This window comes from Trachurus japonicus, chromosome 17 (genome assembly GCF_045865225.1).
Source record: "Trachurus japonicus isolate A0001 chromosome 17, Traja_1.0".
Lineage (NCBI taxonomy): Eukaryota > Metazoa > Chordata > Actinopteri > Carangiformes > Carangidae > Trachurus > Trachurus japonicus.
In genome coordinates, this window is record NC_140923.1 from 32,761,324 (window position 1) to 32,781,677 (window position 20,354).

The 20,354-nt window shown below is 40.5% G+C and overlaps 3 protein-coding genes across 3 annotated transcripts; all 3 read right to left on the reverse strand.

The window, feature by feature from the left end:
• Positions 1 to 579: 579 nt before the first annotated feature.
• On the reverse strand, positions 580 to 4,118 carry leprot (leptin receptor overlapping transcript). Its single transcript, XM_085805224.1, has 4 exons — positions 4,020 to 4,118; positions 3,599 to 3,674; positions 2,781 to 2,967; positions 580 to 2,144 (listed from the first exon to the last, which is right to left on the reverse strand). Exons 1-4 carry the CDS (start codon positions 4,033 to 4,035, stop codon positions 2,028 to 2,030), a joined length of 396 nt encoding a protein of 131 aa, XP_085661350.1. The 5' UTR covers positions 4,036 to 4,118; the 3' UTR covers positions 580 to 2,027.
• Positions 4,119 to 5,577: 1,459 nt separating this feature from the next.
• Positions 5,578 to 13,733, reverse strand: LOC146971139 (phosphoglucomutase-1-like). Its single transcript, XM_085805225.1, has 11 exons — positions 13,459 to 13,733; positions 10,617 to 10,779; positions 9,476 to 9,622; positions 9,260 to 9,385; positions 8,130 to 8,320; positions 7,880 to 8,034; positions 7,552 to 7,667; positions 7,314 to 7,449; positions 6,250 to 6,433; positions 5,945 to 6,073; positions 5,578 to 5,829 (listed from the first exon to the last, which is right to left on the reverse strand). Exons 1-11 carry the CDS (start codon positions 13,714 to 13,716, stop codon positions 5,740 to 5,742), a joined length of 1,695 nt encoding a protein of 564 aa, XP_085661351.1. The 5' UTR covers positions 13,717 to 13,733; the 3' UTR covers positions 5,578 to 5,739.
• LOC146971140 (angiopoietin-related protein 3-like) lies at positions 13,114 to 19,443 on the reverse strand. Its single transcript, XM_085805226.1, has 7 exons — positions 18,855 to 19,443; positions 18,571 to 18,681; positions 17,308 to 17,428; positions 16,814 to 16,927; positions 16,256 to 16,351; positions 15,804 to 16,076; positions 13,114 to 15,722 (listed from the first exon to the last, which is right to left on the reverse strand). The coding sequence occupies exons 1-7, from the start codon at positions 19,359 to 19,361 to the stop codon at positions 15,532 to 15,534; spliced, it is 1,413 nt and encodes a 470-aa protein (XP_085661352.1). The 5' UTR covers positions 19,362 to 19,443; the 3' UTR covers positions 13,114 to 15,531.
• Positions 19,444 to 20,354: the final 911 nt, after the last annotated feature.

The following is a 20,354-nucleotide window of genomic DNA, read 5'->3' on the forward strand; positions in this document are numbered from 1 at the left end:
TCTCTATCCCATTCAATTTTACCCTGAATAGATAATGTTAGCTTTTACCATTCTGTTGTTTTGCAGCTTTGTCGCAACTGGCAATATTGTTGATCTGTACTATTTAATATTTATGTTTGTGTGCTTGCAAAGAGCAAAACAGACAGGGATCGTGGAGAGATGTTTTTCGTCGAAAATTACAGGCTATGAGGCAAAACATGGAGCTGTTCTACATGCTGCTTGTTGCAGCATTGCTAAATTATTTAGCAGACTGCTCACACCTGCATTTCTGTTTGTCAGGCCTAGGGTCCAGCCAGCCAGAAACTTACTGACCACCAAAACACACTGACCCACACACCACCTCTCCTCGTGGGAGGCTGTTACTGAGGTCCGCTCCAGTCACTACTGCTGCTGCACTACATAAATAGTGTGCAGGTGTCTCTTTGAATGCACCAACCTTCAGCACTGGACAAAGATTAGCTTTCCAGAAGTCAAATCCAGTTCTCCATCTACTTCACTGACCCCTGCAATATTCACTTTTCATCCCAGCGTGTGTCACAGCATCAGCACTCAAACATAGAGACACATCAAACCCACACATTTCTTTCACTAAACAGAGAGATTTAATCAATGTTAGACAAACAAATGCAGTCAGGAGGTTATAAAATAACCCTTCAGAGCTCTTCAGCACTTGTTAGTGTTTTCAGGTTGTGTGTATAGGAGACAAGAAAGATAAAACAAACCTTTTTCCCATTGAACATGTCAGTTGTGAGCACTTGTGTATCAGATATTAAGGCAATAAAAATGATACAAGACACTGAATAGAATTTCCAAAACATATTTTTGATAGTCTCTGTAATGGGGCTATGTACACAAAAAGAAGAACCTCATTAATAGCCAGTTACTGACAATGATGAAACAGAACATGAGGATGTAATATTGACTTACAGTTACAGATTTCAATGGCCCCTGATGATGAAACATTAAAACTGACTCTCATCTCAAACACAGAGACTTTTCCACTAACAGTTTGCACAGGCACTTGTGACTGAGGTTGCAGGTTTAGTCCTCTCCATTAGGAAGTAGCACAAATGGCCCAAATACATACATGTACAGTATTTACCATTCAACATGTAAAAATATAATTCACAAACTGATAATATGATTTTTTTTTTGTCAATATTATGAATTTCTTTGTCATCTGCAGGAGTATAAAATGTGGGTATGGCTCACACAATAACGTACGACACATACTAACCAGTGCTTTCTGAAATGCTTCTGCTAACTTTTGAGCATCATGCTGCTGCATAGTACAGGTCAAAAGCGTACAGTTCAGTGGTGAGTATGCTCCGTTTTTGCAGTCTACAATGATCTTTGGTGAGAATGTAAACAATTGCACCAAAAAAAGAAAGGCTTCAAAGTTTTGAAAACAAAAACAAAAATCTCCATACAAATATATAGATATATTTTTTTTTACCTGATTAGGTGTCCTACAACTAGTTGTCAGATAGCATGGATTAAGATAAATTGCCCTGCCTTTATACTGTGAACACTGCTCATTATAAACAAGCCTTAATTCAGTATTACCAGCTTCCCCCTTTGAACAGCTTTGTTGGTGTGCATTAAAATATAACAGCTCTGTAAGATCCCTTTATGATATTGATTAACTGAAGCATAACGAAATAGCAGATAGCTGCAATGAATGGGGCGAAGTGGGAGTTGAAGCAAAGGCAAGGTGAGCTAAAATTCACAAGTTAAAGTAGATAGTGATGGTGTTAAAGCATAAGCAGGGTACAGGCACCGATACTTCCCTGGTCCCAGACATAAGGCACATGGATAGGGCACATAGTGTTGTATCTACAACCCACTAATATATTAACATCGGCCTGACTACATTCCCAGTAAATTTGACATTATTGAGCCTGATCATCATCCCGATGGAGTGTAGGGCACATGTTTTCCTTAGTCTGCAGTTTATCCTTTCAGTTAGCCACCTACTTATCTATCCATCCATGCTTCTGTCCATTTGTTCACTGTCCAGAGGACGTCTACCACTGCTCCCAGCTGAAGTCATCGCCACCTCCAAACACGATGAAAAAGCCAAGGATGGTGAGGAAGATGACAGCATTTCCTGTCATCACCAGACCACAGGCACCCCATTGGATCTGTGAGGGAGAAATATCTTAACTGAGGTGACCACAAGATTTCCGTCAGTTATTTCCTTTCACAAACTGGTACAGATAGCAAAGATGTGTCTTGACACAAACACACAGACAACAGCCAAAAATATTTAATTCAGTACTATTGTAGCCCTTATTTCTTACTATATCCTTTTCTTATTTCTTACTGTATCATATTCTTTATTGTCATTTATTGTGTAACTGCTACTAATATTCTGTTTTCTCTTGCAGATAACAATGCCATGCAGTGCTGCATGGCATTGTTATCTGTTTTCTTATTTCTTACTGCTATAACTGTTGCTAGTACTCTGTCCTCTCTTATATTTATGCAGGTTGTTATCTGTTTTCTTATTGTTGTAACTTCTGCTATATTCTGTTTTTCTTATATATCCACAGGTAGCTTCCTATTGTTATCTGTTTTTTATGGTATGTCTTTCCGTCTTTAAATGTGAGGACTACGGATGGAAATTAGCTTTGAGCTAAATCCGGCATATTTACATGACATCATGTGTGCGTCACCAATTACTCATTAATGTGCATTGTCCTCGTCAAATAAACAATAAATGAAAAATGAAATGAAAAATGAAATGAAAAATTTCAACACATGAGGATAGGACTTACTGTGTTTTTGCGGGCTAAGACAACAGGAAGCCCAAAAGCTGATACGACAATGCCAGTTGTTAAGAAATAGGCCAGCTCTCTGCATGCGTTGCTGGAGGAGTCGGTGTCATCACTGACACGTCTGGATATGAAGGTTGGGATGGGGCTCAATATGTAGAAAATCAGAACAAACAATGGCCAGTATACCCTACATTTAAAGAGAAAGGTCACATGTTATGACAAACAACAGCATGGGGTTGCAGCTTCTATGATGAAAATAACCAAAGTCAAAATGCATTATACCAAAACAATACATACAGCAGAATAAAATGATTGAAACAACAATTTACATCACAATAAGTACTATATAGTTTATAATATGTCTTCAGTGACTGCGCCTGGAGCAAAATCTGAAAAAAATAATCCTGATGATGTCAGAGTTACAGCTCATCTTGGTCTTAAGGTTTAAAGCTTTTAACAGAAAGCCTGCATGTCAAATAGGGAGCGCAGGGTTAGAAAGAAGTGGGCAGGGCAGGGGAAGAAAGACGCTATTGAGTTGCATTATGGAAATTGTAGGATTTAGCATTTCTGGCTCATAACAGGGGTCAACATTTGTAGACCTCAGACTGCTTCGGTTGTGACCATTCCTTTTTAATCTGCCTTTTAAAAGTCCATTAACTGTAACGCTAAACTGCTGGAGGCTGTTTCATTACAGTCTCTTCTCTCTAATTACCTCATATCGAAGGCAGGGATAGACGGACTGTCCCTTTAAGACTCTTCAATGGATGTTCAATGTGCCACACAAAGACATACATGCTTTGTTATAGCAAAGGACCTACCCATACTGTTCCAGTGCACAGCCCAGCAGGAGAAACGTCAGTCCAATGGCACCACTGAAGGACAGACCAACCAGCGCTGAGAGCAGAAAAACACCAGTTACATTACATTATATCACGTTACACTAGCAGAAAGGTTTTTATCCACGTTTGAGAAACGAAGCAGACTTGTAGCTCTTGCTATGAAGTTGAAAATCCACTGTGGAAAAAACAGCAATAACTTAAACTTTAATACCAGCTAATGTCATGAGTTAGCTTGTGAGCCATCTTAATTTCCGCGAACAGCGTTGTAACGATAGCTTTCGAGATGATTCAGCTCAGGTTTTCAAAAATGTTTAAACTAAGTTAAGTTTCTGAAGCGCCGTCGCCAAACGAAGCCGTCTGCTTTTTAAACGTAACTCTGTGACCGTCGACTAAAAAATACCTTTAATGCCGGCCATTACGATAAATGTGTGAGACTTTCTGTTTGACTTTTGTTCTGCTCCTCTGCTGTTGTTTATGTGCTCAGCCTCTGCTTCTTGCTGGAGCCACTTCCTGCTTCCTCCATCGGCTCCTTCTGTGTCATCAGGTGACTGTTAAAGCTACAGCTCATCAGCACGAAGAGTCACGGCAACAGTCACAGCCCCCTCCTCCACTTGAATGCTTATATTTACTCCAGCACTGGAGTTCTGAACAAGTTTCACTTAAGTATTTCCACTCTTTTACCATTAGCCTACTATTATATTTCTTACTGTCCTATGTCATTTTCATTTTTTAATGCATTCAGTTGTTTCAGAATGTTTTATTTAGCAGCTTTTTGGGGGAAATTCAAGTGTTGCCAGCAGCACACACATAGGCTACAATGTCCAAAAATGCTGACACATTTGCATATTACTCCACTAAAGATCTTCTATGACCACTGTATTATAATCAGTGTGTACACCATTATCTGTGGTATTATATTGCACCAAGCACAGATAAGTTACAATAATGAAGGCTGAACTCAGTTTGATTTCTGATTTATTTTCTGTTCTGCTTTCTTGTGTTTTCCAAAATTAACTAGTTGAACTGAAAATCTAAAACCGACCAGATGATCCAGGGCTAAACTCTGTGTGTCTCCCCCTTGTTGGGCTTCAGGCCCAGTGTAATATGGAGATTAAACTGGGAGAAAGGTGCAGTAGGCCTACTTCAAAGTGCATGAATGATCACAGAGCTGGAGCAGATGTTGGCAAACTGATGTTGCTGCTGTGCAGATGGGAATCCTGTAGCCACCAGACCCGGATAAGTTCCTCTCAAAATGTTTCCTGTTACAGCTTAAATGTCTCCAGTTTCACTTGGGTGGTGTAGTGGATATGGAGTGGGTGAAAGATTAATAAAATCTGAAGTTCTTACTGTGCGTTGTTGCTGTATGTTGTAATTTTCATTGCCAATAGAAACGTGTTAGTGACTGCTGTTTTTATGTTTGCACGAGCGGGCTTGTTATCCTTCATCACCCACATACCCAACTTCAATTTAAGGGTGTTATTCACTGATGAGTTTTAATTTTCCTGAATGACAGAGTTGGTTTCATCCAAATAATAATTTGAGGCTTCATGGCAGGAGACACCCAGTTTTTAGAAAATGATCACAGGGTGCACAAAGAAATGTAATTCATGAGAGAAACGTTACGTTGTTTTCTTCATAATCAACCACTCAACAGTATTTAGTTGCGAAACCATAAAGCTGATGCTCTATGCAAGACCACAAATCTTAAAAAAAAAAAAAAAGTGAGAATACCGGTAGAAGCTGCTACAAATGAGTTTAAACAGGAAATGAAACTTCTGTTATCCAACCACAATGTTTGTTTGACAGGACAGCAGCATGTCATGATCAATTGTTTTGATCTCTGAGAGTGCTAATGGTTTTGTCACCCTGCTTTTTAACCCGTGGCTCGTAGCTACATATCACAGTTACTGTAGTTCATGATAGTAAAAATCAACATGGACCACACACCACACATTGTCCAAAAATAAAAAGCTGTTTAATGTATTACAGAGACAATCATCAAATATAGTTCAACCTAAAATGCATTCCGTGCAGCTACATTTGGTGTTCATACAAAAATCTGGAAAGAAAAGCAAAATGGGCATTCCTGTAGCCGTGATGTAGACACATTTTGTGAGGAATCATGTGATGACTGATGGGCCACTTCGACCTGTCCTGTGATGGAGCTGGGAAATCTTCAATGCGATTGTTGCAAGGGGTGCCAGCATTTCCTGTAACAAACAAGCCCAATATATAAGCAATAGCCTGTAATGAGTTGTGACTTAGAGATATTCTTTTGCCTCAAAAATATGGAATGTGTTGAAATGTTCATGAATAGACATCTACCTGTGTGTCTTCAAAAATGTGCTCCCTCTCATAGCTGTCAATGTAAATCCGAACAGTTGCCCCGTCGCTACCTGTCCCACTGAGTCTGTAGATGATTCGAGATCCATCAGAGAAGATTATCCGTAGACCCTGCAGTGAAAACAGCCCCGCACAGAACATGTGAAGCTTTCAGGATTTGCAGGCAAAGCTGAGTAGCTCCGATGTAAAAAGGAGCCCAAATACCCAGTAAGCACATGATACATCCTTTATTTGTAGCCATAATGCCATTATCATTACTGGAATACAGCTTAGTGTGTGTGATGTACCTGGTTCCTGGAGATGGTGCTGTCTACGGGATCTGTGTACTCAAAGATGTCAGCTTTTTCCACTTGGTAGATCTTGTCTTCTACAGCAAATCTCTGCTTCACAAAGGACTTGTCTCCAATCATGAACTCCAGATCCTCCATCATCTCACAGGCTGCGTCGATGTCCACATTCTCATAGTCATATCTGAACCAAACAACAACTGATTTTAATTACAAAATTAGAAGTGGTAAAGTTCTGTCATCCATATTTTGACACTCAATTTTTTTGGACATGGCATCTTGACCAAGGTCCTAAGAACTCTCAATATATTTAAATCAACCTGAGTAATTTTGATTCTTCGCCACCACAAGGCAGCAAAGCCAAACCAATGTCCACTTCTTTGCTTTTCAATGATTTATACAGTAGCTTCAGGTAAGTCAGCAGGGGTAACTGACATATATTAGAAGGTTAAGGCTAAACATTTTTGTGTTTATATTATGATGGTAGTGGTATATAATATGTAATGTCTCAAAGTCCCTGCCTGAGTTGTCATTTTAATTTTTTATTTTCTGTCCAGGTCAAGTTTTGACAGAATAAGCAACAATGGCATATATTTTCCACTAGATGTCAGTCATGGTCAGCATCCATCTTTACATGTTGCAGCACAGTCAACCGTCGATTATAATCTGATCTACCGACAGGTGATTATTATTTACAACATTTTCAGTTGCAATATTTTTTCTTTCCAAATGAGTGGAGAAACAGGATGATGATGCCTCCATCCATATGGAACAAAGGGTCACTGAGTGGTTTGAGTATAGAAATGATTGGAATAATACACCATGGCCTTTGCAAGCAGAAGATCTCAAACCAACTGAACACCTATGGGAGATTCATAACATTTCTTAATGATTTGTAATGCTTGACAGCACTTTTTTTTAGCATCATCAAATCACCAACTAGGTAAGAATGGTGGCATATGGTGATAAGGACCTTAAACTTGGTGAGTGCTTTGTCATCCATCAGTAATTTAGTGTGGTACTATTGTGCAATTAGTTATCAGTTAGCCTATTAGACGTCTCACCTGGTAAAGTAATTTCTTCCATATTTTAACCAGTGGCCCTTAACAATATCCTCCACACTCTGCCTTCTGGTGGCCAGAATGGACAGCCATGCCAGCACAGCCCAAAGCCCATCCTTCTCCCGAATATGATCTCCACCTGAAAGACGATATCATCTTTTTAATTATTATTATTATTCACAGTTTCTCGGATAAGATGAAACATCCTTTGATCGAAAAACTTGCTGAAGAGCTACGGTACCTGTACCAAAGCTTTCCTCTCCACACAGAGACAGTCGGCCAGCGTCCATTAGGTTCCCAAAAAACTTCCACCCAGTGGGAGTTTCATATAGCTCTATTTTTGTTGCCTTGGCTACTCTGAGGGGAAATACAGTGAAAGAGTATTCTAAGATAGCACAGAGGATAACTGTAACACCAGTGGAAGGTATTCATATACGTCTGGTTGTATCATTATTGTACATCGATAGAAACTCAAATAATAAGTTGACTTGGCCAGAAGCTTGAGAAAAACAAAAACAAAGGCTCATTGGTTTTGACATTGGTATGTGAAAGCCAGGCCAATGTTTTACCTGTCTAAGGCTGCACTTGTGGGCATGCTGCGAGCGAAGCCTCTCACCCCTGTATGCTGGAAGTATGGGATGCAGAAGATGTTGTCAGCGATGACAGCCACAGAGTCAGACGGGGTGACGAAGAAGCCGTGTTTACCAAGGATCATGTTACGGTCCTAGAAAGCCGTCAGCCAGACAGAAGTTAAAGGTTAAGGCCTTTGGTTGAGGCCAAGGTTCCAGATATGAAGTATCAATTTTACTGTGCACACACCCCATCACCATCAAAAGCTGCACCAAAATCATATTGTCCATCTCTCATGCTGTCAACCAGATCTGCTGCATAGGTGAGGTTAGGGTCTGGGTGTTGACCCCCAAAATCCTCCAGTGGGACACAGTTAATGGCAGAATTGACGGGGCAGCCCAACTCTTCACACAGTATTCTTCTCACATATGGTCCTACCACTGGGGAGACAAGGATAAGAGAGGACGAAGACCAGGGACGTCAGATATGGTACAAAGAAGTGTTATCTGTTTTTCTCTGATTAAAGCAATGGTTCGACATTTTGGGGAGCTTCAAAAATGTTATCAGAACTGAACAATGTAGCTGTGATTGAAACTGAGGAGCCAGATTGGCAAAGAGGCCTTGCTTGGAAAAGAGATTTTTTTTTATCTCAAGCAAGCTGCATGGTAAAATAAAGGTTAAATAAAATTAAAAAAATAAAAATAAAAAGATTTACAATGATATGTAGCACAGACACAAGGGAGTCTATGTTATGCTGTTCTGGCACAGGAGGTTGAGGGTGTTGGTGTGGCTGTACACCCATTAGTTCCAGTTTCAGTCTTTATAGACACTTGAATTACCTCTAGTAACCTAATAATTGCTGCTAAATCACAGTCTAGAACAACAAACCCAAGTGAAGTGTAACAGTAAGTGAAGCACCTGAGTCAACAGAATCACCAAGAAGCCATGCAATAGTCGGATGTTTTGGTGAGTGAGAGGTCAAACAGTTTGTTGTGTAGTGAGTGTTGGTTTGACTTGTCCTTCACATCTGACCATACGCAAACAAGTGAGGGACATGAACATCATGAGCGTATTTTTCCTGATAACATATGACTCAGTTAGGAAGATACACAATACTGAGCCTGGAGTGGGAGAAGAATGTAGATGCACACACATTTGTGCTTTTATTAGATATTGAAACATGAAGCCAAGGGCCCAGTCTGCATTCAAATCCACAACAGTTGTATGTAATATATAAATAGAGCAATTAAAATCACCAGAATTTTTTTTTTTTTTTTTTTTTTACAAATGCATAAGTTGTATCATAAAGCCTAGTCTTAAGTCATTTGTTTACAGTGTAACAGTAAATGTTTCATTGAGATGATATGCTATCCTCTCACCTCCGTGCATGGCGTCTAGTCTTATCTTGATGTGGTTCTTTCCAGACAGAAGCTCCTTCAGGGCCGAGAAGTCAAAGATGTTCCTCAGCAGGTTAGCATAGGACTCCACTGAGTCCACAATTTCCACTGGACATAACCACAGATTAAAAAAAACTGTGTTGGTTGCCAGAGAATCTCAGCAATTTATCAAATGTGATGAATAATGTGACATTTTACCTGTGAAGGGTTTGAACTTGTTCTCCAGATCAAACATCTGTTTTCCCAGGGTGGTCAGATCCACTCGAAGTCCAGGGCAGATGGCAAACTCCTCAATGGTTCTGCTGATTTGGAAGATCTTGTTTGTGACAGCCTCCTTGGCTGGTCCTAGAGGAAGTATGAAGATATTTTATGCTTATACTGATAATCAGAACTAGTGTACTGTAGAATTACAGTTAAAATCTAATGGAGGCAGTGACATCCTGGCAAGACCTCTGCCATCTGGACAGAAATGTTTCATCATACGCTGAAGGTGATCACTCAGAACATTTTTGTATTTATTTGTCATCTTAGAAAAATGGTCCAACTGCATAACAGGCCACCAGGTCTCTGGGGGTTAAACATTTAGGGTTGTAGCCTTGGCTTAACACGCACCATACAGTAATCCATTCCCCTAACCTGTGGATCAAAGGAAGACTCATTTGGCTGTACCACTTCTTTCCACATCTCCAGACCAGTGCCTGTGGCATTTGCACCACTGAACTGTCAAATGTGCCGTCAACTCTGTAATGATGGGTTTGTGCACTGGAGCCCTGCTACAACATCCTTCACCAGGTAAACACTGACAGACTGTTCTCACTCATAATCATATTGTGTATTCTTAGTCACTTGAGAACTATAGCTCTCATATTTCTTCTTACACAACATAGATCTGAATGTAGATTTGACTTAAGACACTGCTATTTCCTTTTGCTCTCTTGATACAAAATCAAAATCAACTACTGGACCAGCTCTGTATTTGTATACAGCTACAAAGCATCCAATGCACCCATGTGGAAGCCTTTGCAGACCTTATGCTTCTCTACTCATTTATTTGTGTTTTTCTTGGAATTTGTCACCTGTCTGTACATGTAGTCACTGCACTGATGGCATTTTCAGTGTTATTCTTTGATAATTTTTTTAATCTGTGCTGATTGTTTTGGTGTGCTATGATTTATGTCCACTAAAAGGGCTCAAACCTTATCTCTCCGTCGACTGCTCTCTGGGCCACCTGTCTGAATGAGGGCTTGTTCAGCCTTGTTTTAATGTCTGACTTCTCTTGTAACACTATTTTGCACTTGACTGGTGTCTCTACATGTGCCTCCCTCTCCTGTTACCATACCTCCATTGGCAGTATTGAATTTAATGCCAAAATCTCCATCAGGTCCACCGGGATTATGGCTGGCAGTGAGGATGATGCCACCAATGGCTTTGTATTTCCTGATCACACATGAGATGGCCGGCGTGGACATTATCCCTTGGTGTCCAATGATCAGACGACCCACCTGAGGAAATGTCACAAAGGTTTGGATGAGTTGGCTGGCATGAGTGTGTATCTTAATATATCCGAGTGGGGGAGGGGTGGGAATTCCGCTCGATATCAGGTTCAGTGTATCATACTTCCTCCTAAAAGTAAGTGGGGTTAGAGTTTCGTTTAATGAACCAGTTATGGCACATCAAGAGCAAGTTCTGTTGTGTGTGAGTGTATTTTGAATCCAACTACCATCCATCTAAGAAACTATCAGAGAGGTCTTAAAGCTTATGTAACTTAAACCGGACAACTGCACAGAGCTCATCGCTTTTGCTGGAAAGAGAGTTTCTATTTGAAATTTCTTGAAGCTTTGCACTTACGGCACCAGCGACATGGCTTTATGGCTAAAAGGCAGCATCCTTTAATTTTACAATATTGCATTGTTCTAACTGTTGTTTTGCATTATATGTTCTTCTCTCAGTGGTCTTGCATTGCTTGTGGCTTACAGATACTGATCATGTAGGCCTACACTCGGTTGGTATCTTATTAGGAACCCAAAGCTAAAATAAATGGTAGATTCCCAATAAATTCTCCTTCATGTTATGTAAAATTGTAATGTGCTGCTTTTGTTTGAACTGTCTGATTCAACTGTTTTGATACTGCAGCTCCTGGTTCTGTAAATACTAAAACTTGTGTTAAACAGGTGTTGGTTGCTATTATTTTCATCTCTGTTACATCAGTGAGTGTTGGCTACTTAACGGAAATGAAGTGTGTTTAAAGTAAAACAGTTCAACAACAGTACGAACTGCAGAATTCAAAACGGTCTCACAATTGAACCAGGAGTTGTAGACTGTATCAGCAAACTGCTGCTAGTCTCCACTTGCAGTCATAACCGAGTGCTGTTATGAAACAATGTCTGGACTTTGTAATAAATGAAACAGGACGTCCTGCTGTATTATGGAGATTATACAACAATTACATTATAGGCCTACGCATGTCTTAAAATAATCATTTTAAAGGTTCTGCAAATGATTGTCACTGCCACACTATGTGTAGCACTCAACCCCCCACAGCCAACAATCTGACCACAACCAACCACCCGTGCTAGCGTTGCCAAAGATGTTCATACATGGGTAACAGCATGTTAGGTATTGTTCTCATGTCTACTGTAGCTGTCACTAATGAAAACAGATGGCATGTACCCATCACATCTCAAATCAACATACAGAGAAAGAGTAAAAATGAACTGGAAGGTCGAAAACGACCTTCCAGTTCATTTTTACTGGTTCCATTTGATTTGGCCAGTACTCTGCATGTTGCACTGGGCCAACTGGCCTGTCATGTGAGGAGGGCCAATGATTTAATAAGAGGACTTCACATGCACAAGCTGCCAGACTAAAACAAAGAACAGAGAACCTCAGATTACAGCAAGGAGTGTGACTTTGGTCTCTGCTCAGGACACTTACTCTACAATATCTTTGCATAGAAAGAGTTATCTCCTGCTATCTTGTTGTTTCTTAAAGAACCTTAAAATAATATATTTTTAATTATTTTGTGATTTAATCTAGTAAATCAGCTTTGTTAAGATGATTTAAGTCATTCAAGCTAAATGCTATATCAACATGCTTACGTGCTAACATGCTAAAGCTTTTCAGGTAATATCTATTTATGTTTTATCATCTGGTGAATTAGCCTGCTAAAATTTGCTCAGTATCAAGTAAAAGATACCGTTCAGGTTGATGGGAATGTCATTAGTTTTGTATAGTCATACCAATATATATGTGCATAAGTATTTAACAAAATACAAATTTGACCCAATGATGGTACTGGATGAAAAACGAAAGGTTTGACAAAGTTACCGATATACTTTCAGATGTGGTCCTAAAGGTCCATAAAAGATTTTTATTGGAATTCTCCTGATAGTTGCTAAGAAGTTTCATTCATGAGCTGAGAGTTGATGCTGTAGTATACAGTAAAGTAGCCTACTTTTCAAAGACGCTCGTGAGAAACTTTTTCATGAGAAAAAAGTTCATTCTTAACCTTGGGAATAGAGAGGTAGACAAAACAAACTCCACTAGGGTCCACTTATTGTTTTCTTTCACATCAGCAGATGGAGTTGACTCAGTTGTCATGCAGATGGCTGTGAAGAGATCAGTAACTTCAAAGCAGTTTTTGGACTTCTGCCTCCTCTACCACAGGAGTCTGTGTCATGTGATTGAAAAGACAATAAATGGGCCTTGAAATTGTTTTATCAAGCCCAGCTGATGCAAAAATTCCTGATGACTATCAGATAACAAAAATGGATGCAGACAACACATCCCTTTTATGAGTATCGAGTTTAACTCAATATTGAAGCTTTCACACTATCATGATTTAAACATTGTTTGTTTAATGATGTAAAATACAAAAGAAGTCCCAATCATGTTTGAATTTCTCCATTGTTTTGTTTACCTATATTTGGATACAATTGTACATTAAATTCATTCGATCTAGGATGCATATATTTGAATTCAAGTGAATACTAATAAGACAAGCTGAGAGAACCAATCACAATGTAGTAATAATAGCAAGTGATGAGGACGAGTGACACTGACATACATGAAATGATCCGCACACAGTGACACAATGACCCATGTGCTCACACACTTACCAGTATGCACAGACAAATACACACTCATGGCAAATAAATACACACACACATGGTGACACTGACCCCATTGGCAGCTGCCATCTGCACAATGACCTCAATAGATGTTTGGTTAAAGAATCGTCCGTCTCCCCCCACCACCACTGTTGAGCCCTGGCGGTCACGTAGGTCAATGGAGGAGAAGACACTCTGGATGAAGTTGTGCAGATAGTTCCTCCTGGACTGAAATACAAAGACCCTTTTCCTCAGGCCACTGGTGCCAGGTCTCTGGTCAGGATAGGGGGCTGTGGGGACAGTCACCACCTGCAGAGGACTGTTGTCCATTGTTTCAAAATGAAGATCCAACCTAATGCTGTGGCCTTAAGAGCTGGGGAGTCTGTTGTTTGGAGGGAAATCCCCCCGTCTGTGGAAATGGGGAATGGTACACAGTGGGGGCTGGATGGGAGGGTAAAATCCTGACTCCTCCTATTATTTCACTGGAAGCACAGGGTCACAGTGTTGCTCCTGCAGCCCAAAATAACCTTTCAAACTAATGTGTGTGCAGAGGAGAGGCAGTAACTGAAGACGCTCCTTCGCACATGTGCCAGGAGATCACTGTCAAAGCTTCAGGCCCAGTCACAAAGACGTGTGTGTGAGTGAGTGTATGTATGGGTGTTTGGGTGTGTCTGACTGGAAGTTATTGAGTTGTTATGGGAGTAATTCATCCAACTGTGAAGGGTTGCAGCTGTGCTTGGAGTAATGATATGCAAAAAGAAAGATGGCATCTCTCAACGAAGATGCACTTGGTGCTATTTTAGGGGAGGATATTTACCCTTTCTAAAAGCTGATTGTGAGAACAGAGAGCGAGCGGAGCAATTACAGAGTAATTAGGAGCACATAGTGACAAAGATATGTGGCTTTAAGGAAGTGTCTGTTTTCAAAACAGACATAATTTGTTCAATCTAATTATACAGGCAGCGCAATCAAATCAGCATGGAAGGTTATCTGTGTGAGGCAGAGCAACACTGCCCTCTAGAGTTTATTTAGGGCAACAGTAAAAAAGAAAAAAAAAGGCTTTGGCATTGTGACCTCCCACTGCAATACACAGAAATTTTTAAATGTAGCCTGCCTTAGTCATTATCAGGCTTTGGCATTGAAACAAAGTTAAATAACAATACTGTTTTGCCTGAGTGCCAGGGCTGCGACTGACAGGTCATAATAACAAATAGGACAATAAACAGTGTATTTGTTTGGTTAGTGATGGACTGTCAAGAGGAAAACATTGTCAGTTAAGAACATCCAGACCCAAATAAAATATCAGTATTAGTTGAAGTTGCCATTGTGTTTTTTTATTTATGTACTCAAGTTAAATAAAGTATAGCAAATGTATCAAAAATATGTAAAGCAGAGCATGTAAAGTAAAGATGAGTGCTATCTACAGTAAAGCAGTGGTTGCTGTGGTTATCTTCTGCCTGTTGACCTCTCAGACTTGATTCATATTTGGGACTCTTTGTCACTTGTTACTGATGTTAAGTTGGAAGAAATTTCAGATTGCTGCTAAGTCATTTTTAGGCCAAAAAATATAAATATCTGTATGCAGAATTTCACAAGACAAACAAACAATTAAAGAAGAGTCAGAACTATGTGTTGTAGTCTTTTATGTCTATCCCGACCCTATAGATGTATCCTGTGACCCTATGAGTCCCACCTCCCAAACTACTGCAGTACAGCGTGAGTCAATGTGACCCGATATAACAGCTGCTCATGTGGCCATGTGTTTCTTCTCTGTAACCACTGTGAGTGAGGAACCACATTGTATGAGGATCTTAACAATAAGCAGATTACATGTCAGTGTATTTCAGATTTCACCATACATTTTGCTGTAAGATATTAGAACCTAGATGCATAGTATCCTGGCCATGGGAACTATGTCATTCTTTCGGCTTATTGTTCATAACACAGGAGCACTGTAAAGCTTTGCTAGTGTCCTTTGTGACAAGCTTTAATCTATTAGGACTTGACACTAGTAGGAAACAGCTTCCCAAAAAGTCCAGGCCTTCCAAAACTATGGCTGCCGACAAAAAGCAATGCCAAGGCTCTCCTGAAGAGGCCGCTGTCTCGTGTTGGTTTGCTTTGAGTATTTTCACTGTTGGTGCTGGATCAGACTAAGGAGAAGGAGGAAGGTGGAGCTACAGGATAGACAGAGATCTCTGTGAACTTGAGGAAGTAAGGAGCTTTTCGGGCAGGCCTCCACTGAATCCCTCTCCTGCGCTCTGAACGACCCTTTGGTCTCGTGTGGAAATATCTCCCATTCAGGTTGGTCTCTCCACAGGCGTTAAACCACCATCCACCTGGAGAATGCCAGAAATTACATGTTACTAGACGACAAATGTTCATGATTTTGTAACACTGGGATAAAACATTTGCTGTACCTGTGTAGCTGTGGGCGCAGTTGAGGTCCTGGTGGTTGTCGTTGTCCCTGTCCCTGGTAGAGAACATCACGCCTGTGTGGTTGCTCATGGGATCCGGCAAATCTCCAAACAGGCTCGTGAGATGAATGGTGAAGTTGCTCTGTGGACCATTGAGGTAGAATCTGTATTCGATGATGTGCTTAACCTGTCTCCAATCTTCCAGCTGGATGTGAAGGACAGAGTCGCCCTGAGCGGCGAGAGAGTGGATCTTCCTGAGGCCAAGCCAAAACTCTCCTGTGAGACAGAGAGAGAGAAAGTGAGAGAGAAGGATCAGGAGAGCCAGAGACAAAAACAGACGTGATGCACACAAACATGTAGCAGACATATTTTTAATTAGAGTTAGTTATGAAGCTGTTTAGAATTTGGAATTGATTTTCCAACATTCAGATGGATAATTGAACAGTGTCTCTTACCTTGAAAATATCCAAACCCATTTTCATACTTGTCCCAGGTTTGATCGAAATCCACTGAACCATCCTTCCGTCTCTGGATGACTGTGACCCCAAAATCTAAATGGCAAGTTAAAGTCTTAAGCCAGGAATTCACATTCTGTAATTACCTCCCTATATAGTACTTATTAGTATCATTAGCATCAGAGTCCACCACTGCTGGGCTGAATTTGTCTATGTCATCACACAGATGGGGAATAACAGAAAATGATGCATATAAGTGTAATTTTATCTTATTGATCTCAATGTTAATTTTTCCACTTATACTCAGCTAATGCAAAGACATAGAATAGAAACTTACAGTTGTCTGTGTGAATTAAAAATGACATACCAACTGTGGGATATTCCTTGTCATTATTAAATATTACATTCTAAATTCAATCTATTTATACATAGGCTATATCATGATCTACTATTTATGTTGTTATTAATTTTCTCATATTCACATTCTTTTGTTTGTGCTATCCACTGTCAAACACTATGGTTGAAATAAAAACCTTTGCTGTGAAAAAGCTTATTTACCTCTGCTCATGTCACAGAAGACCATGAAGGGCTCTGATCTGTTGGGTCTGATGGCGTAGATGCCGCTGGCTCGCTCCCCTCTGTCGAATAGCTCACTGCAGTCTGACGGCAGATCTGTTCAAACATGCCCACAGACCTGACATCAACCTTCAAACTGTCCTGAATAAAGTTTAACTGCAAAGTGGTGAGCGGGCTGGAGCAGAGACGTAAATGCACACATGTGACCAGAGGCAACAGTTCATATCAGTAGCAATAATAGGAAGATGTGTGCAGGGTAACTGATTGCTCAGTAAGCAGTGACAGTGTGGATGTAGCAGGCAGCTCCCTGTTGTGACTGTATGAAACTCTAAGAATGTGAAGCAGAAAATTGCTGGAAATTGCCTAGACATATTCTTAAATCATGGGCAATAATGGCACAGAGGGGCTGAATACTGTATATGTCTACTAAAAGAAGTCAAAACCAAATATGACTTTCAACATTTCCTCCATCTTACTCGTCATTTCGGTGTTGCTGGTCGAGCTTGAGGTCGGAAAAGGCTTGAGTGTCGGTGCTTCACTGTTGAAGATTTCAGGCATCCTCTCGACGGTCTCCTGGGCTAATGTGTTGGCTGTAAGCTGGAGAAAAATCGTAGCAGAGACACTTTAGCTTGCAGACATAATCCTCAGACTGACTCTAGAGGAAAAACTGTGGATTAAGGAGAAATTGGACACATAATAAAAAGTGGCTCAGGTTCTTCTCTGCAAAATAAGAACATTTTTGATTCATTTTATTGTAATGATCTGAATTTTCAGGCCTCAAGAATGAGTGCAAATGTATTCATCAGTGAGGCCCAGATTATTCAAAAATATGGACAGCTTCTTCGTCACGTCTGCTCTCTTCAAATATTTAAAGTCTAAATTACATGGCACATTAGTATGACTCCATTAAAGCCTTTTTCCACCAGAGAAGTCGGTGCAATATCATGATGATGACAGCTCACGACTCAAAGAGCAGCAAAAATAATCGTAGGGTACAGATGGAGAAACGCATAGTAAAGGGACTACATGAAAATGTTAAAATGTGTGTGATTGGGGAGCTGGGGTTAGGGTGAGGGGCAGGGGCAAGGTCCTCCCCCGAGTCACAATATTTTCTTTGGCACCTGGCAGGTAAAACCTTCCACCCAAGTACCATAAGCAGTGGCGGTTGCTGGTCTTTCACAAAGTGACCTTTTTGGCCTACATCATAAAATTTGTCCATTACTTATCATATATTTACGAATTGAAATCGCAGCATTTTTCCAATGACCGTGTAGTTTTGCTGCAGTGAAAACAATGATTCTTTGCAGCTCCACTGAAGTCCAGGGACGCTGAGCCTCAACAGGTTTAATGCACTGAGACACTATGGGAATGTATGAGAAGAATTGTGTCAGCTGACCTGCGATAAATAGCTGATTCTGAACAAACTCATCTTGGAGTTGAACATGTTCTAACGCATTTGTATTCAATGAAATGTAAACACAACAGTTCATATTTGACCATTTATTTTTTGACATTTAAGAGGAAGCAGAGCTTCCCTTGCAGTCTCAGAGCATTCGCCTTCTACATGAGAATATTACATTTTGGCTGAGAAAAATAAAAACATAAATTAATTTAATCTTTGATGCTTTAGTCTGACTCTCTGGAGATGTTTCTCAAAAGAATTAAATAATCTTCTACCCCTCCTATCTCTGACTCCATCCTCACTTCTAATAATTTAGGTACAGTCCCCTAACATGTACCTTTTCCTCCAAGATCTTGATCTTGGTCTGTTGGTTGTTGATCTGGTCATTCTGCTCCTTCACAGCGTTCAGCAGCTCAAGGATGCTCTGCTCCTGGCTGTGGATCACATCCTGCTCGGGGAAAAAGTAGGAATTCAGGTAAACAATGGTGTTATTTCATTGTTAATATTATACATAATACTTTGAAGAAGGATAAAAACTAAAAATTGTAGTTCATACAAACAACATCTTTGGCACATTGTTAAGGTTGAACCAAGTGCAGGTTTTCACAACAGGTGACTCACCCTGAGGCCATTGATCTCTACCGCCTGCTCACTGGTCACCACACCGTTCGACAGAGTTCTCAGCTTCTTCTCCAAGCCCTCCACTTTGTTCTGCAGTTGACTCTTCTCCTGGAGGATGTTGTCCATCTTGGAGTTCATCTGAGCGGACAAGTCTTTGATCTCGTCATTGTTAGCCTTCAGCACCACCGTGGTCTTTTTCAGCTCCTCCCCTTCCTCCTTGATTTCACTGGCGAGCACCGACAGCTGGTAGAACGAGTGGTCAAAGATGTTAAGCTTCTGGAGGATGTCATTTATCTGTCCTTTCGTCCTCTGCACAAACTCCCGCAGGCTCTGGCCCAGCTGGAGGAGGCCGTTGGCCAAGAGACGCACATCATCCAGAGCAGCGAATCTGGACCGGGTTTCAGCCAAGGCCCCGAGCTGGAGAACAGGAGGCTCCTCGCTGACACAGAGGACAGGGACACAAGCAGCAGACAGGACAAACAATATAGGAATTAGTGTAGTTCTCATGTTGTTGCCTTGATGTTTCAACAGCTATTGTTGTGTTGATGTGAGGCAGCCCTCTCCCTCCTCTGTCACTGGACAAAGAACCACTGGGTGAAGGAATCTCAGATTTTATATGTACCCTGGCTATTTTCAGGTTAATAATCAACCTCATCTGATCGATATTTGTATGCAGGATGGAGTTTCCTCTGCTGGCTGGACTACTGAAATCTTCATCATAGTCACATACTCATTTCTATTCAAATTCCAGTGGTTTGTTTTGATATCATCACCAGGAGGAATGTTTTCTGCATTTCCACCCATTTATCAATGCACACAATTTTGCTCCATCTGAACCAAATTTGTTCCAATCAGCAGGTTGAATGTGAGTAATTTACCTTCTCTCCACTCGCCACTGCAGCAATATTAAATAATGCATATTCAGTTGCAGTTACTCTTTTGAGTTTTTCTTTTCTCACATCCAGCGACGATATGACATGATTTTTTTTTCCTGACCGGTAGTTACCTCTGATGGGGCCACAGCTGCTTGCTGTTATTGTTGTGTGTGTAGCTAGTTTATTTTTAAACAGGAAGATGACCCAGATCATGTATAGGATCGATGAAGAAATATGAGGGTTTTGCAATGTTTTGCTTTGTCTTTTTTGATCCATTGGTGGGTTAAGTATTGAGTCTCTGCAAGTCTAAGATGCTTGTAACATTACAATCTGTTTGTCAAAATGAAACCAAGCAACATGGATCTATTTCTGCTGTAAATTTAAAGCCTAAAACAACCCTTTATTAACATTTTGGCTCTTATTCATACAGGGAAATCTGCTGAAATGATGTTGACTTGTATTTGTGCAATAGTGCTCCGATAACTTTCACCCCTTCACCCACACACTCACATATGCACAGTGTAAGAAAACAAAAAGGCTAGTTTGTGGTGCATTCTCCCTGCAATTGTCAGTAGGAGTATGAGGACCTTGCTTCCCCTCTGTTAAATGTTAACCATACCCATAT